Raw genomic sequence first — 18,558 nt, 5'->3', positions numbered from 1 at the left:
CCTTACCAAAGGTCATGTAACTGCTAAATAGTAACAGCCAGGCTTCAAATCCCAGAGTCTGTCTTGGACCACAACTCCTTCCCTCCACCCTGCCCATTTTCCTGGCTCACAAAAATTCACATTCAAACTCCACCTTCAACTTCTCCAGAAAGTCCTCCCTCACTTCCAGATTAATTTAGATGCCCTTTACTTGAGTTCCCACAATGTGTGTGCAGACCTTTAAAACTGCACATGTCAGAGTGTAACCACTGATTTACTTCTCTCCATCAGCAGACTAGAGTATAAATCCTTTAAGGACAAGCACTACATATTATTCTACAATTTAACAGGAAAAGAAGGCATAAAGGCATGTGGCTTTTGTTGAATTAACAGTCTTCCTTGAAGACAGAGTTTTCAGAAAGTTGCCAAAGGTCACATTCATTCTCTTCCCTTTCCTTATGTTTTTTTCTTTTCATTATTTCTCCAATAGAAAGATGTACTACTTTTTCTTCTTCAGAAACAAAATGGTAATAAATGGGGCCTGAAGATTTACACAGAGGCGGTGAGACAATCTTTCCCTGACTTAAATTTGCCTAGAAATGATACTGTCCCACTAGTCAGCAAGAAGGACAACTCAGAACACTGAAAACTATAGTTTCCTAGAGGTCATTGACCTGAGCCCATTAAATGGTGACCTTCATGCTGTTAGCTATAACATACCATTAATCATGTGTAAGCTTCGTGACTGAATGTTGTCTTCTGCTGGATCATAGTCAAACACTGAGCCAGGATTAGTACGCCAGACACGGAAACCTGCAAGTGAGATCAAGGATCAGAACAGATGTTTCTGGAGGACTCCTAGTAACTTGGAAAGCAAGGCATGAACTTAACCACAGGAGGACTAACACTAATTTAGCTTATTTCTGGTCATGACTTCTCCGAGAACAAAGCATAAGGTAGGAAAGATACCAGCTTTGCAAGCTGTGAAAGAACAGTTTGCTTTTACAGCTGATGAAAACACAGGCTGAAGTACTTTATCCTTTAGCTTCCTGTGGGTAATGCCACTCTTGTTCTTCTACCCCCTTAGAGTTGATCCCCCCGCCCCCGCCCCCCAGGGCTCATATACCTGTAATGGTCTCCTGATCCTGGTCATTCCGTTTTTGTTCCATCTCTACCACTTTTCTCTGAATACCTCGGTAGTTAATGTCACTGAAGTCCTGTGTGTTCTTCTTTACTCGTTCGGTGATAGGGTCCGTCACCACTGGTGTGAAGCAACCCTTGTGTTTCTCAAAGTCTTCATGATATTTCACCTGAAATTTCATGAGTTGATTTTATGAAAATATGATGGTGTGATCATTTCCTTTTCCACATGATCCAGCAGACTGGCCAATTGATCCTTAAGAATTTCTGACTCACCGTTGAGATGTGGCGTTGGGTCTCCCGCACCCGTCTCATCTCTGGAGTGTCCAAGACGTAGGCAGCTTTGCCTTGTATTTGTTTCCGGAAGCTATCAGAATAAAGAACCTGATAGAGGAGAGACCATGAATTAAGTACAGGTCACGGTACTGTTCTAATTCTGAAGCCTCAAAAACTTTTCCAACACATGGAGATAAAAGTAGCCAGGGAGGGAAGCTTGAGTCATCTGAAAGGACCCAGTGATACCCTTGACTAATAGCAGAACAGATAAGCATGAGGACGAATGGGCAGGGCTCTCATCAGGAGAAAAGGGACATGTTTTTGACTTTGAAAATGTAACTTTCATTTTCAAAGGAGACAAGGCACAGAATTTCAAAGAGGATAGGAAGAAAGTGGTCTCTGGAATTTGCTAGGAATTGCAGCACCAGCAGACTGGATGGTATTTGGCACTAGATGGGATTCTGACATTCAAAACAACTATCCTTTTAAATTTTTTAAAGTTCAATTAATTAATTAAGTAATCTCTACACCCAGCATGGTGCTCCAGCTCACGACCCTGAGGGTCAAGAGTCACATGCTCTCCTGAGCCAGCCAGATGCTCCAAAACAACTATCCTTTTCAACAAGTGATCATTTTCATAGGTTTATGCCCAGATTTCATAAACCAATGTTAATACAGAAATCAAAGTCCGCCAGACATGAAAAACCCAAAATATCAAAGCCAAAGAAGGCATCCATATCAGAGAATTACCTGTTTCATAGAGTACCTTAAAAATAAAGGAGAGCAGAAGATTGAGGATGTTAGGAAGTCAATTTGTTACAGTTGGTTATGTAAGACTACCCCCCCCCAGTAAAATAAAAGGAAGAGAAAACATTGGCAATTGTTATTTCTTAGTATGATCATTTGGAATTTAAAAGCACAGTTGTGTTAATTTTAATGTAAATTTTCAGTTGAATTAAGGTGCACATTTTTATGGTGTTAAAATGTTATTTTTCAAGATGTTGCATTTCGTTTTTTCATTTTAGTGTGCTTCCCAGTTGAATGAGAAACGCGTGTTTATATGATGTTAAAATGTTATTTTCCAAGTCATTGCACTACTCCTGTGTTTAATCCTAGACAATACCGAACTAATGTTTTCTTGGTTGCGCTTAGCTCGCTCCATCTCTGGAGTAACAGGTGTCGGAGTTGCCTTTCTCATATTCTCTTTGTATAATACCTAGAGGAGCCAAGAGAGCATCCAGACATCAGAGAGCAGAAAACCAGTTCTAAAAACCATCATCTAGCTGGTGTTATGGCTCAATTATATCACACTCTATAAGAAACACGTCAGGAAGATAAAGCCATTAAAATGTTATTATATAAAGCACAAGATGAAGAAAGAATTAAATCAGGTTGAACTGGTGGGGTTGGTTTATCTTTTTTAAGTGGGTAAAGAAGAATTTTTAAAAATAAACGAAAGTTTTGGGAAAACTGTGAGATAAATTAGTGATATAACCATATTTGCCAGGCTTATTAAATGTGTAACAATTTCTTTTTTCCTCTCCAAAATACCGAGCTAAAGTTTTCTTGATTGCGTTTGACTCTTTCCATCTCAGGAGTAAAGGGTGTAGGGGTCGCTTTCCCCAAGTTTTCTTTGTATAACACCTGTGAGATACAAAGTTGGACCCGAAAATCATGAAGAGGCAATATTCAGACTATTAAACATAATGCATTTGGGGGAGAAAACTCCATGTTTAATCTGTTACATGAATGAGAACAGCTCTCAAGAAGAAAGCTTAAAAAGTTAATGGCAATAGTAAGTGTAGTATATCATTTACAGGGAATTCTAAAAAACCGGCATTTTGCTTGTTTTTAACCTGGGATGGAGTTAGGAGCAGGCCAAACTGCAGGGGTTACTTTGCAAAATTAAAAGCACTTTCGTTTCTCAAGACAATACCGAGCTAATGTTCTCTTGATTGCGTTTGACTCTCTGCATCTCTGGCGTGACAGGGGTTGGGGTCGCTTTCCCCACATTTTCTTTGTACAAAACCTACGCGGGTTCAATGGATCCAAAAAGGCAAAAAGAAAAAAAAATTACAGTTACCAAAAGATTAAACGGAATAGATAATTTGTTATGAGGCTCAGGGTGCCAGACCATTTGGGCAATAAGGTTAGGTGGAAAGGAGTATGTTTCCAAACGAAGTTGAGTGTAGTTATAGCAAGACACACATTTCCAGGGTAGGACCGTGCCCTGAAATCCTGGCAGACTGCAAGACAGAACTTGCAGGGTGCCCAAAAGGGATGAGAGAAGGCCTTTATTTTACGTCTATGCATTTCAAGCACCAGACAGATCATCTTGTAACAGGACTTAGGGGAATGTGCTTGACTGACACCGAGAAGGTGGAGCTGCTCCCTATATGGCAGCAGGTGACTGGCCTGTCTTGCAGCACTTAAACTCATATAGACACATCCATAAAATTGTGGGCCCAAAACCAAAGATTCCTCCTACTCTTTCCCCTGCCATTATCTGTGCTCTGCCTCCTGCTTTAGTTCACCAAACTTATCAGTAAAGAAAAACGTTTTCAGCAATTATATCACTAGCATCATGATACATCCTTTACCTCAGTGTCTCCCTTCAGTGTCATTCATGGGGACACGGGAGGTTTGGGAAATGTCATTCAAGAGAAAGAATTCTGTTAAAGTAGTGGTTCTTAGAGTGGGGTCCCTGAACAGCAAGGTCAGCATCACCTGAGCACTTGCTAGAATTGCCAATCTTCTGGCCCCACACCAGACCTACAGAATGAGAAACTGTGGGGACAGCACCCAGCAGTCTAACAAATGCTCTGGGTGATTCTGATGCAGTGCTCTCTAGTGTTGGAGAAAGCTGCAGACAGCGCTGATGTGGAGGGCCACCAGGTTCTTCCTAACGGGAGCTAACATCTTCCCCATACAAATCCCAACCCCCTGGTAAATTATAAACATGTATCATGTCACAGAGCACAGGCTTACAGGAAGTGGTCTATAAAGTTAGCAGAGACCACGATGAATAAAAAAAAAAAAAAAAAAAAACTTAAGTTGGTAAAGCAAAAACAGTTCAAGTGACACTTCATTTTTAAGTAAATTGATAAATCATTTTCTGAAACTAGTGGATCTTAATTTTTTCATTTCTCTGAGCACAGTACCTCCAAACAATCACATGAGGAATTTGAGATTGTTAGAACTCGATTTTGTTGTTATCCAAGCAAACTAAAATAAATACCAAATGGAACAGAAATGTCATTATCCTTGGAGGAGAGGATCAGGGGTTATTTTTTCCCAAGGTCTCTTTGTCTAAATCTAACAGGGTAAGTTAGAACCTAAAGTCATAGGTGCAAAAACAGAACAAGATCACAACTCCAATTTTCCAGAAAGAGCTCTCATACCTATCATGCCACCCCCCAAATTTCAGGAGTATGTAAAATAGAGACCTTGAGGATAGATAGAGAGTAAGTTCGGGGGCAGATGAGCGGAAGGACATTTTATTGGAAAATCTGTTACTTCCTGATATTAGAACTTTATAGATTAAAGCATTCTTGTTATTACGGGGTTAAAGCTAAGAGTAGCCTTCTAGGAGAGAAGGATAAATGAGATCAACAAAATTCACAAAATTTGTTTAAAAAGTAGGATTAATAAGTATTATTTTAAATCATTAAAGAAGTAGCTTTTTCTTTTCTTGCCAAAGTACCGAGCTAATATTTTCTTGATTGTGTTTGACTCTCTCCATCTCTGGAGTGACAGGTATAGGGGTTCCCTTGCCCATATTTTCTTTATACAACACCTGTGTGATGAGAAAGCATCCAGAAAAAAAAAAAGTTAGGTAACATTTAATTTGTTGTAAGATTTTAAGTGTGAGTTCAACTTCCTTGTCACCAAATGACTCAGTAGTCCAGGGAGCCAGGAGTTACAGGTTGGCAAGCTGCCACAAACTACTTTAATGGCGGCCATGGTTGGGCTGGGAAGCAGAGTCTCTAGGCAGCAAGGACCTCAGCTGCTGGGGAACCGCTGACAGTTATTCATGTTATTTTGTCATTTCTAGGAGTACAGTGCCTCCCAACAATCACATGGGGGTTTGAGATTGTTAGAACTCAGTTTTGTTGTTATCCAAGCAAATTAAAAATATATATATTTTAAAATACCAGATGTAATCGCTATCAGAATTAACTAAAATGTTTTAAAAAGTTGAATCCATAGCAGTAACATAAAAATGCAAAAAGTATTGTCCTTTTGCTAAGTGAGGTATATTAGAAACAAAGGAAGGGTAGTGGGTTTTAAAAAGGAATAAATGTTAAGTATTATATAATTATGAGGTTAAGTGGCATCTTCTTTTTCCCTTTCTTTCCAAAATACCGAGCTAAGGTTTTCTTGATTGTGTTTGACTCTCTGCATCTCAGGAGTGATGGAGATTGGAATTCCTGTCCCCAGGTTTTCCTTGTATAGCACCTGTATGATAAGAAAGCATCCAGAACAAAAAGAGCGATCAACCACTTTCCCCTTTTGTGGAGAAGTGGGGAGAAGAAGGGCAAAGAGGAAGAGAATAGGTAGGAGGAAGGGAAATACCAGAAGCTTCTAGATCCAACCTGTAGGAGCCTAAAGACATAAGTAAGGGAATGCAGGAAGGAGCAGCAAAAAACTGAGATAGGAAAGGAAAGTTTTGTTACTTTTGTTTGAATTAACCTCTGCAGCGCCGAGCAATAGTGCACCATGAAAGGGAACAATTAGTACCCCCCTCCCCCAGTTTGTTATGAGGAAGAGAAAGAATTAAAAAGGGTAAGAGACAAAAGGAGAACCAAGGAAGTTATTTTCGATTTGGAAATGTTATTAATAAACCATATAAGGATATTTGGGTTTTTATAAACATTGTATACATAAAGATACATGTGCACAAAACTTCTTTTGTTGACTTTCAAAAGAAGTCCAAGTATTTAATTTTTAGTTTGGGCGAACATATTGGGTGGAATTAATTATTTTTAAAGCAAATGGAGAGCAATGACAAGATGCAAAAAAAAAAGAAACTTCACAGTATCTGTACGAATACCAGTAGGGACAGAGAAGGTTAGAACAGGAAGTAAGCCAAGAGTCTGATCTTTGCTAAATACATTTTTGTAAGCTTTACATCCAGATCAAATTTGCCAAAGCAGGATAAATGTGGGTGCTTAGACACTAAGAAGGTTATGTTTTTAAAGGCTAGGATATATACTGAACACTTTTTTTTAAAAAAAAGTCAAATGATGGTATTAATGTTTAACCAAAATGGGGAAATGGATTCACAGGAGATGGCAGCATTAAGTTGTGAACAAGACATGTCAGAGTTTTTATTGGGATAAGCTGATTAGATTTAAAATATAGCCATTAATTTTTGGTTTAAAAATAGTTAAAGGGATTTTTTTTTCTTTTAAATACCGAACTAAAGTTCTCTTGATTGTGTTTGACTCTCTCCATCTCTGGAGTGATGGGAATTGGGATCCCTTTCCCGAGGTTTTCTTTATACAACACCTGTACAACACAAGAAAGCATCCAGAAAAAAACAATAGCAGTCCAAACAGCCCTTTCATCTGTCCTGTAGGGACCCTAATATGACACTACAGACATCAAACAGGAAAGACAAATTCACCAAGTCAACCTGTCTCTTCAAACACAGATCGGGATGACGATATGCTCCGTATTTCCTTAGCTAAAGTGCCAGTGTATTTGATATTCACCTTACTATTAACTCATTTATACTGAAGGTTTGTTTCCTGTGTTGGGAATTAAGGAAAAAACTACAATTTCATAAGAGCACTGAAGTGCTTAGTGTACAACAGAAAAATTATTTTTTAATTAGATTGGCAAATACTTATCTACATAGAACATCTGTTTTGCAGAATAACAGATATTTAAAACCCACCAAATCTATGCAGTATAGCAAAATTGGTCTTTTTTGAGTATATTCAAGTTGTGGAGGTGGTCAAGTCTGAAAGTTAATGTTTTAATACATAGTACTATTTATTTCCCATGGAATCTTAAAAGCTCTATGCACCCCTGGACAATTTTGCCTAAATGCAACTTGTGTAACAATGAATACAAATGGTTACTTAGGAAAAAAAAACTGTCCAGGATCATCAGGATCATTAAGATCTCAGATATAAATATCAATAATACTTACTCTAATATAGAAGAAAATAATTAACATACAATTTTGAAAATTAATGCAAACCTTAATTCTTCCAAAAGAAGAAATCATCATCAAAATCACCACCACCACCACCATCATCATCATCATCATCATCCCACAGGGAAAACAGTGAACATTCCAAAAAGTGATATTTACATTGACAATTTAACAAAGTTGAAAGGTTGTTAGTGAATAGTAATTAAAAACAAAGGAAAACAAAACAAAACAAAACCAAAAGACAGTGGGACCAAAGAAAGTTACTGTGGAAGAATCAAACGTCCTGAAAATATTTGAACTCACAATTAAAAACCACTTTGGATCAAACCTGCTCCGCCCCCTGCCCAAAAAAATCCAGCTAAATTTTACTATTGACATTTGATTTTCTATCTCAGGTATAAGTAACTCTTAAGATCCTTATACAGAAGTTTCACAGACTATTACAGAATTTTTCAACAATATTAATAAAATAAAAAGTAACATTAAATATAAATTTATTATCTGATTTGTATATTTAAAAGAAATCAGAAGGTCTGGATTTCTATTCATGGAATGGCTTGTTTAGCACCAATATCAAGACAAGGCTGCTTTGGGTTCCAACACTGAGCTACTTTCTTTTTCTGTCCTGTGTTTATCCAGACAGGATCTAGGTTAAGGCAACCACCATTCCCAATCAAGAGCCACTATTTCTACATGTGGCCTCGAGTACTGTGTCTTCGAGCTACGCTAACCCAGAAACATCTTAGAGAAGAAGAGTCCCAAGTAAATAATAGCTACAGTGTTTGGGTTTTTTGGACATCAGTGAACTTCAAAAGTCCCAGCAGCAACATAAAAGTTGAAAAGAGAAGGAAAGGAACCAATTAAAAGTTTTAAGGGACTATTACGGAAGATATAAAATGTTAGAATCAAATGGTAAGTAAATGACGTGGAAAACAGAATTCAGTTGACGAAATTTTAAAAATGTTAAATTGATTATTTTAAAGGGACTAATAGAAGTTTGTTTTTTAGAAAATTATTATTTTTTTAAATATGGAATTAAAGGAGCTTTCTCCTGAATACCGAGCTAAAGTTTTCTTGATTGCGTTTGACTCGCTCCATCTCAGGAGTGACAGGAATGGGGGTCCCCTTGCTCAAGTTCTCTTTGTACAAAATCTGTGTGCACAAAACCAACAGTCACATCAGCTTGGACCCATCTTCTGGGTAACCTGATCTTCAAAGCAGCCCCTAAAAGTATTTTCGTTTTCATAATGGCATAAAATAGGCCTAAACAACCTCAAGTAATAGAACAACTGTGACGTTTAGTCACACACAGGGCGATGTCTGTCTCTGAGTGGCAGTGATAAAGACGCAGTTGCCGGGCCACAGGCAGGAGTCACTTAGTAATAGAGGTCTTCTCTCAAAGACAGAAGGATGAGACCTTATCAAAGAGTGTTCAAGTTAATTGAAATTAATATCCATAATGAGTTGTTGGTAACTCTAAATTAAGGAACCAGAGAGAGAGAAAGAGAGAGAGGTTTGGGGGAATAAAATAAATATTAATAGATACTAAAAGCTAAATAAACATTAGCTTTCAATGATCCTTAAATTATTCCAAAGGGAAGCTCATTTCTCTTACATGGTATACAAAAAACAGCTGAGCCACATTTCTGACTTAACTGTAAATTGCTCTGCCATCTCTTGAACGAAAATATTTAAGAATCACATTCTTTTACAAAAAGTTACAAACACAAAAAATACATCAAACAGAGCCAGAATAAGCACAAATAAAATTCTAGTTAACATTGACCTTTTGAAGGGATGTTAGATTTTTACTTTTGACATGCGTCACAGCAGTTAGAAACACCTGCTGTTATTAAAGGAGGGTTTGAGGGGAAAAAAACAAACACTGAATATTACGGGTTTTTAAGGAAAGTGATCTATCGTTACGTTTTAGGGAAAACAGTTAAAATTTCACACCAGAACTCAAGTAAATACTAAATTAGATTTGGGTTGAAAACTGAGGTAATATTTGGTATCATTATTTTCATTATATGAATTTAGTAATTTTACAGGGAAAAAAATAATATGTTTGTAATGTGTTAAAAATATTATTTTAAATAAGAATTAAGGGATTTTATTTTTTGCCCCCTAAGAAATACCGAGCTAAAGTTCTCTTGATTGCGTTTGACTCTCTCCATCTCTGGAGTGATAGGTGTTGGGGTTCCTTTCCCCAAATTTTCTTTGTACAAAACCTGTGAGATACAAGAAAGTACCCAGAAGACATTCAAAACAGGCACAAAGATTAAGGAAGGGAGAAAATTAGGGGCAGGTAGTTTGTGTGAAGAGGGAGTCTTTTAGTGAGTAATATTTAGTAAGGATAATGCTTTTACTTTTTCTTCACAATTTTAATGATGAACTCTACCATGCTAATTCTGGGGATAAAAAAGTACAACACAAAGCACTGAGTTATAGGAAATGAGTATAATAATGAGGAATCTTGTGTTAATTCTACTTACAGTATTTCAGATCTAAGTTTTCACACTTGTCAGTCGCTAAAAATGTTAAAGTACCACCAGAAAAGCTAGTCACTTCTGTAAATTCAGATGGTTTTGGTCAGGTAATAACACACACCCCTTCCTCCCCCCGCCCACACACATACACAGGATTGTTAAGATGTTACTTTTTAAAAAAGGATAATGAGTTATTCTGGTAGACTTTTAAAAGTAGGGAAATTGAGTTTCTAATTTGATATATTTGTAAATACCGAGCTAAAGTTCTCTTGATTGCGTTTGACTCTCTCAATCTCTGGAGTGACAGGGGTTGGAATGCCTGTTCCCAAGTTTTCTTTGTACATAACCTGTAGAAGATAATTAGAATCTAAGCCAAAAAGGTGAAATGACCATGAATCCTTTGGATTATAGCTACATCTGTGGGCTACGTGGTGGAAACTCCTAAAAACAATCTAGCTTTCAAGTATGAAACTCAAGGAAGAAGGCAAAGAAACTCCACAAATATTTATGTTCCCCCCTCAAAAATAACTTTACTACCCTTGAACACTTGGTACTAAATTATGCTTTTTCTGTTGTCAACACTTAGAACATTTCTAAAATGCATTAAAAAGTAATAAATTCAACAGTGAGAAAAATCGAACCACTTCATAACATTTAGTATTAGTAGGTCCACAGTAGATTTGTACTTAATTAAATAGGTTACTTGGTTTAAAATTTTCTAATCATGGGATACTCTATTCCTTCAAGGTTGGGAATTCTGTTTTGTATTTTCTACTGAAAATTCCTAGGGGCCCCCTAGTCTGTAGGTACTCTTAATATAAGGAGACTTAAAAGTATATTTTTCAGAAAGAGCATCTTTCCTTGATATTTCTACTGATGGTTGTTGGATCATGTAAACTGGTGTTTTTCAAACTGAGGGAAGTCCCTATTTTTTAGGGTCGTATCAAAGGTCAATAAATTTTAATGAAAAGATTAAGGAACTTCCTGAACCTCTGGCCCCCTTCTTTTTCCTTCTTTCCCTTTAATGTTAAGACTTGTCAGCCTAAAGGAATGAATGAATTCTTCTTAAATAAATTGGTCAATGGTGTACTTGAGCATGGGGTGGGGAGCAACATGAACAACGCAGGGGGTTTAGGTCACAGATTAACTCCCCTAAACACTGACAAACTAGTGGTGATATCTTTGTTTTGCTGGGAAACTTTGAGGGATCTTTAAAAATCTACTGTTTTAGTACAAACTTGTGTTTCTTTACCCAGCAAGGCAGCAGAACCGAGATCATGGATAACAGAACAAAACATAACCAGAGAAAGACAGGAAGTTGCAATCAAAAGTGACTAAAAGAGTTTTCTTGATTTGTGGACACAAAACCCTAAATGAAATTTGTACCACAAGGAAGCCAGAGTATAAGCAAAGAGTGAAACAAGAAAGAGATCTAAATAATACGAGTAACGTTCAAGAGAAATACCACGTGTCTCCTAATGGCAACAAAATGAGACTTGAGGCCTCCAGTGACCAGCAGAATCTCTAAGACCAAGGTCCTCACCTTTTATTGGCCATAAACTATTTCCCAAACTCCACAGGGTCTCTTGCTAGTAGCCAGCTATTTCTTAGAATGTGCTTATGGATGGGAAAGCTGAGTGTGAGTGAGTGAGTGAGTGAGTGAGTGAGTGTGTGTGTGTGTGTGTGTGTTGGGAGGTGGGGAGCAGAGGCTGGGCTAACCTGATAGAGGTCAGGAGAAACATATGCTTAACCTGATTATTTAAGGTGTGAGGGACACCCCCCCACACACACATCCACTATGCACAGGTGCCTGGAATTCCTCATAGAGAACATGCTTAATATAGAGTATGTCATTGTGGGTAGATTGTGGGACAGCGAGCACCTTAAACGTACACCGCCTTTGCAAGACAGTAGAGGAAATTGGGCAAGAGATCTTGAAAGGGAGAGGAGAAGGCTGCAGAGACTTCACAAGTCAACCTAGAGTTTTCCTGGACAGGGGAGAATTGTCCTGAGATATACATACATGCAAATATATACACTGGAGTAACACAAAATATTACATATGATATTATGTAATATATATGTATGTTATATATATATATAATTGTGTACATTATATAAAATTAAAATTTATATGCCAATTATCTAATATATAATTACATAATATATAATATTTTGTGTTATTTTTATGATTATATCTTTTAACTCAAGATCATTCTGATAACCTTATTACTACCGTTGGCACTTTTTACTCTAGGAACTGCAGGCATGATCATTAGTCAAGAAGCCAAGTCCCTTCTGCTCCTTGATGGTGTGAAGACAGAGGTTTCTTATCTAGGATGGAGAGAGGTTTACACCATTCCTAAGGCCTGGGAAGAAGGGCTGACAGAGAGCTAGGGAGCAATTGGGAGGTGGCTGGTTGCACAAATGCGTGCTGAGCACATGGGCCATTACCGAGCTAATGTGCTTCTGTGTCTCCTTGACACGTTTTACTTCAGGCAGGTCAGGAATTGGGATTCCTTGTCCAATGGCTTCCTTATACTTCACCTGCAGGTATAAAAATGGGAACATGTGCATGTGTTTGGTTAGGAGCTCTGCAGTTTGTAAAGTCACAATTTAAATAATACAAACTCTATACTTAGTGTGCACAGGGCTCCATTTTGACACTAGGTCAGAGGACAATGCTTGGTCTCTCTCCTGTCCGTTCGGGGTGGAGCAGAGGGGGAGTCCGTACTCAGACTGCAGCCCCTCACCTTTCCTGTGCACTCAGATGTTGTTATACCCAACAGTTCGTTTGGCTAGGACAAATACATTCACAACATATACCCAGGAAGGTCGAATTTTCGACTTTAACATATTCTATTTTCTTTCAAGTGACAAGGAGTCTCTCCTTGACTAAACTTCAGTCAGGGTCCTCTGAATCTTCTTCCTAAATAGGCCTCAACTTTTGGATTTCCGAGTCTATCTTTGTATCGCCTGATTTTAGCAAGGATCCTGCTAAGTCAGTTTAGCCAGAATCCCCCTACCCTTGGCATGTTCACCCTTGATATCTGACCAAATTCCCTACCCCACCAGCCCCACCAGGCAACATCTGGTCACCCTGGCCTGCCACCAGCAAAAATCATGTTAGGTAGGTTCAGCCAGAACCTCCTTTACCCCTGACATTTTCTCAAATTTTCTATCCTCCCCCTGTCTCTTTATCCACCCTGCCCCCGCCCCGATTATAAATCTTACTTTTCCTTGCAATTCCTTTGGAATTGAGCCCAGTTTCATACTGAGATCTCTTTCCCCTATTGCAACAGTCCTGCATAAAATCTGTTTTGACCGCTTGAACCACGGTCCAGCTCTGGTTTGCTCTGACGTCGGCCTCTCGGTTTCCCACAGGTAACCTCCCCTCCTGCCACCTGCTCTGGCTGCACTGATTGGGGGATGGCCCTCACCACAGGCACCTACTTCAGCAGCTTCAGCTGCTTCTGGAGACAACAATTCTGAGTGCAGCTCAGCCCTCAAAGTAAATTATCCAAGGAAGGCAGAAAACGCAGCGGATGAGTCTCTGGTAGGGGGGCGGGGGGTGTCTTTACCGAGCTAATGTGGTCCTGTGTTTGCTTCACTCTCAGCATCTCAGGGGTCTTTCCGATTGCCGTTCCCGGCGAGACGTCCTCTTTATATAAAACCTGGGGCATTCAGAATCAGGACAACGTTACACAGAAGAAAGGAAAGCCCAGCAATTCCTGGAGGAAGACTAGGAAACATGGCTTCTGTGAAAACAAGACACTAGAGAATGTTCTTAGCCGTGTGCCGGAGGATCTGACGTCTTCCACGTCAGCATCATTAATTCCAACCATATGTACAACACGGACAACTCTCCAGATCTTGAGATTCAATATTATCATAATGTATTAATACAGGATGAGAAAAACTGGGACGATGGTGATTTGAAAAGACCTCTCCCATATGAAACACAAAATCCATTAAAGAAATGTGAAGTCAGTTATTCTGGGGAAGGATAGTAAAAGAAATCACAATGTCAAAAAGAAATCCATCTTCACGGAGCAAGACAACACATGTTACTGCTCTGGGATTAAAAAAATTAAAAAGAAAAGTTACTTTGTTAGCAGATTTAAGGTGTTATTTCAAATGGCGTCTGGAGTGATGTTTTTAGAGCAAAGCATGGGAAATTTTAACAAATAACCACAAGTATTAACTGGGGAGGTTAGATGTTAATTGTCTGAATCAAGATGAGGCTAGCATATTTTTAAGGAGGAGAATGGAATTATTAGGTTAGCGTTCAATGGAAAATAAATAGTAAATATACCGAGCTGAAATTCTTTTGATTTTCTTTAACACGTAGTATTTCTGGCGTGTCTCGAACAACTGTAATTTTTCCTTTACTGTTTTTAAGGTCACACTGGTATTGGAGCTATGAAGAAAGAGTAAACATCTTGTTAAGATTTCAACATTTTAAAATATATTTTAAATTGTCTCTATTGTGCAAGGGAAGTTAAAATCCAAATTAAGATAAAAACCAAATGTCTGTGCCACAATAATCATCGTCTGATAGCCGAAGGGAAACTCTTTAATAAGAATTTTGTAAAAAAAAAAATTTTAAAAACCCTAAAAATGGTAACGTGTCAAGTTAGATTTTTTTTAAAAAAATGCATCCCTTCCTGAATTAATTTTGAAAATATCAGATGTCACCACTAATGGAAGATGGAGATAGTTCACATACGGTGACAAGAAGCCGCTGACAAAGCAGCAGTGGGTCTTCTAGGCTATGATTTGGGGAATACAAGGTGATCTTGGAGAAGAACGGAGCACATGTTTCCTGGGCCACAGGTGGGAGTTGGGGAGGGCTGCCCCACCGCCCCCTGCAGAGGGGAGGCCCAGTGTGTATGCCCGGAGGCAGCCACCATGCCCACCTTATCCCAGGGATCTGTGGGCTGTGTGTTAGAGTCAGTAAAAACTTACAAGGCTGAAGTTCTTTTGGTTCTCCCGGACTCTCTGTATCTCTGGGGTGTCCAAAACAGTCTCATAATAGGACATGCATTTCTCTGCATCTTCCTTGTACTTTTTCTGAGAATAGATTCCAAGAAATAAGGACGGTGAACACCACAGGGAAATGGGCCAGTGGGACCTACCACCGCCGTTCCTGCTCAGCAGAAGGAAAGTCCTTTGTAGTTTTCGGACTGTTCGTGGACGTTAGGGGGTTGTAAAGCAGAGCCCTCTCTTGGTCAATGAGCTCCATGTCTTTTCTTTCTGGGAGAACTGAGCATGGGCATTTAATAAAACCCACTGTCATGGCAAAGAGCGCAGGAGGAGGCCCCTGCTGGCTGGTCCACACAGAGGAAGGTGACAGACAACCAGGCTCCGGGCGATGGGGTGTCTACTGTGAACGGGATGGGGCCATTTAGCCAGGAGCCAGACGACCACCAGGCAGGGAGAGAAAAGCAGGGGGGTGAAGAGCCATCAGCAGGCCGTGTAAAGCTGGCCTTCACCGGTGACGAGGCGATTTTCACTGAGCTCTGCACAGGTTGGGGGTTCCTGCTACAGGCCCGGCAGGGAGGTGCCACAGCACCGGAGGCCCCTCTAAACAGACCTGGGGCCGCCATTATGCCCGACTGACCAGCCATGGCTCTGGGCCAGCCGTCCCGTTCTCGGGCTTTCCTGCCCCTGCCCGCAGAGGCCGCCTGCAGGCAAACAGGCTTGAGCGATGGAATGTAGAAAAGCCCATGAGGCGACCCACCTCAAAATATCCGTGAGCCCTAACTGACCAATGCGTGACTTCCAACGAGGCGCAGTTACCAAACGGGGAGGATTCTGTACCTCGCCATCCCTTCCCATCCTCCCCCTTTGAAAGCAGTCCCCGGCCACTACCTCCTTGCAGACTGCCTCTCTGCCGTCCTGCCCTCCGCCCCCGGCACTGTAGGCCCCAAACTTCTACCTCCTTTGTTCTGCCTCAGGTGAGTTTTTTCACCGCCAGCGCCACCAGCTTCCACCTGATCGTGGTCCCCCATCCAATTGAGAGACACCCCATTTAGGCACCACTCTGCCTAGCCTCTGGCTGAAGACTGTGCACAAAGGTCTGCTCTTCCTCCCAACACCTGGGCCACTGGTCCCGAGACTGAGCTGTTCACTTCCCTTAATCTTTGCAGCACACTTCCTCCACCTTTGGGCCAGATTTTTTTTTTATTGCTTGTCACCAAGTCCTTTCACTTTTCTCTCCAGCTTTATTTAGCTCCAGTTTCTCCCACTTTTTAGGGAAGTCTGGGTGTGGAGGGCTGAGGAAAGGCTAGCTACTTTTGCAAGGGGATAAAACTATTCTTTCTACATCTTTCATCTAAACTGTATTACACACAAATTACAAATTACATTTATGTGTTGAAAGATTTAATCTCCTCAAAGGCAACAAAGAAGCCGTTTTAACCAGTAAGAGATTTTCAGCCTAGACTTTGAACAGGAAGCCAGTTAAAACAAAGATTTCTGGAAGGAAAGAGCAGTTCACCACCTTCCTAGTTCAGGAAAAAGTCACCTGAATGACTCCTCTTAGTTATGCAAATGTAAGGTAAACAGTTCCATGGTCCTGGGAAAGCAGTAAGACCTGTCCTCCTTTTTTTTTTCTTTTCTTTTCCTTTTGTTTTCTTAAGGTTAAGCAAAAGCCGCTGCCATAACTGGTTTGCTGAGCTAGTGCTAGTCACTAAGAGCAGTGGTTAGTCTGTACTTGGAACTTGGGGGTGTTCTGAGAGTGAAGAGTCCCAGAACCCTGGCATTAGGAAGTATGTAGTATATTACCCTGAATTTGTAGGTCCATTCACACTGCTCGCATTAACCCCCAGTATGAGACTCAGAAGTTATAAAATACATACTTTTCACTGGCAACCGAGAAGCAATTTTGTAGAAAGCACCAGCACTGCTACACCACTCAAAGGTAAATACTAATCTAAATTGGGAAGGAAGAAATCTGCCTGGCCATATCTTAAGCCTTGAGGAACTAGGCTGAGGAAACCTCCAAGGGGACAGAGAAAGTGGCTTAATTCTTCCCTTGAACAAGCCTGCGCTCTGAGGTTTTCCTTAAAGATTAGCAATGGGAAAGGCTCAAGGTTCTATGGCTGGCAAGCCCTCACAGCCTCAAGAATGTTGGCGTCCTTCAATGAACACAACATGGTAGTCTGGGGCCCAGATAATTCTGGTAATAAAATGCTTCCCCATCCACCCCCAAAAAGATTCATTTCTCCCATTTGAATATATCTGTTTCTTAAATAAACCATTCTCCAGTGATAACTATTTTTTTATGTCTAATTTTAGGATATAAAATTATATATTGCTAATGAAGGACTTAAATCCATGATTCCCCTGACCCAACTGGCCACTGAGAGATCGCCTGTGAATATTAAAAAGACAAAAACAAAGAAGCAAACAAACAAATAAAAACAGATTTCCAGGGACTACATCAGTCTTACTAGCTTCAAAATTCCAGGGTGGGGCCAGGAAACCTACACTCCCAGGTGTTTATAAAGCACAGCCTGGTCAGGTCACTATGGCTTTATAACTCACTGCTCAGAAGACAATTTGGAGCTACTTAAATAAATTGCAGATCTCTGATACCACCGAAGATTAAAACAAACAGGGGTACATCCTGCTGTATAAAGGACATCATACTTTCCCTCATTTCTCAGAGTTATCCCTCACAGAGGAAGCAGGGTTAGATCGCGTGGTTGCTGTGGATGACATAGGTCAATCTAGTTAAGAAGATTATGGACTGTCTACTTTGTTCCTTCCTGATTTGCACATACAATTTACATCCACATTATAGGAGATTTTACAGGTAAAATACTGATTCATTAACACAGATGCTACCATGTAAGAGTTCTTCAGTACCTTAAAGTTCCCTCATATAATCTGTCTTAATTCTGATACAGAAACCTCACCTCTGACCCAAACTTGCATCACAGATGAATCCCTTCTCTGTTACTGGGCAAAACTGTGATTTGAAAGAGCCTACTTAGGTATTAATGGAAAGACTTCATGATTGGGGTCTATGTGTGATATTGCGATGAATGTCCTTACCTGGCTTGAAAGGTTCTTGACTTGCTGGGCATGAATGATCTCCGGAGTATCAACCACAGAAGTGAAATTGGCTTTTTCCATTTCTGCTAATTGCTTATACTTAATCTGCAAAAGAACACCCAACACTTGGGTGAATGTTTATAATGTACATATTTGTTGATTTCATTTGATTACGAGGTGGTCAATATTTCTTTCCCAAAAAGATTCATTCATTTGAGACTCAACATATATTTTTTCCTCTTGTGTTTATAGCTTTATACTAAAGAGTGAGATTCAGAAAGGTTGAGTCCTAGTTGTTGAAAGACTTACTATCTAGTTGGGCACGGGGGCTGGGAAGGGGAGAAGTAGTGGGAAAGGAGCAAGATAATCAACACCTATTAAGGTATGGATTGTTCACATATTAAGAGCTGGGAGCAGAACAAATAAGCAAAAGATAATGTGAGA

General features: G+C 39.8%; 1 protein-coding gene across 1 annotated transcript in view; it reads right to left on the bottom strand.

Moving 5' to 3' along the window:
* The window catches only part of NEB (nebulin), a 195,348-nt gene that overhangs the window by 5,090 nt on the left and 171,700 nt on the right, over positions 1 to 18,558 (bottom strand). Inside the window, exons 141-157 of the mRNA XM_032402834.1 lie at positions 18,115 to 18,219; positions 15,019 to 15,123; positions 14,366 to 14,470; positions 13,632 to 13,724; positions 12,505 to 12,597; positions 10,305 to 10,397; positions 9,700 to 9,792; positions 8,621 to 8,713; positions 6,814 to 6,906; positions 5,731 to 5,853; positions 5,099 to 5,296; positions 3,332 to 3,424; positions 2,947 to 3,039; positions 2,519 to 2,611; positions 1,396 to 1,503; positions 1,106 to 1,289; positions 700 to 792 (exon numbers count right to left, since the gene is read on the bottom strand). Coding sequence (XP_032258725.1) covers positions 700 to 792; positions 1,106 to 1,289; positions 1,396 to 1,503; positions 2,519 to 2,611; positions 2,947 to 3,039; positions 3,332 to 3,424; positions 5,099 to 5,296; positions 5,731 to 5,853; positions 6,814 to 6,906; positions 8,621 to 8,713; positions 9,700 to 9,792; positions 10,305 to 10,397; positions 12,505 to 12,597; positions 13,632 to 13,724; positions 14,366 to 14,470; positions 15,019 to 15,123; positions 18,115 to 18,219 — 1,858 coding nt within the window. The remainder of the gene's footprint in view (positions 1 to 699; positions 793 to 1,105; positions 1,290 to 1,395; positions 1,504 to 2,518; positions 2,612 to 2,946; positions 3,040 to 3,331; positions 3,425 to 5,098; positions 5,297 to 5,730; positions 5,854 to 6,813; positions 6,907 to 8,620; positions 8,714 to 9,699; positions 9,793 to 10,304; positions 10,398 to 12,504; positions 12,598 to 13,631; positions 13,725 to 14,365; positions 14,471 to 15,018; positions 15,124 to 18,114; positions 18,220 to 18,558) is intronic.

Source organism: Phoca vitulina, unplaced genomic scaffold, assembly GCF_004348235.1.
Source record: "Phoca vitulina isolate PV1807 unplaced genomic scaffold, GSC_HSeal_1.0 scaffold1, whole genome shotgun sequence".
Lineage (NCBI taxonomy): Eukaryota > Metazoa > Chordata > Mammalia > Carnivora > Phocidae > Phoca > Phoca vitulina.
This window is presented reverse-complemented; position numbering and strand designations above follow the sequence as displayed.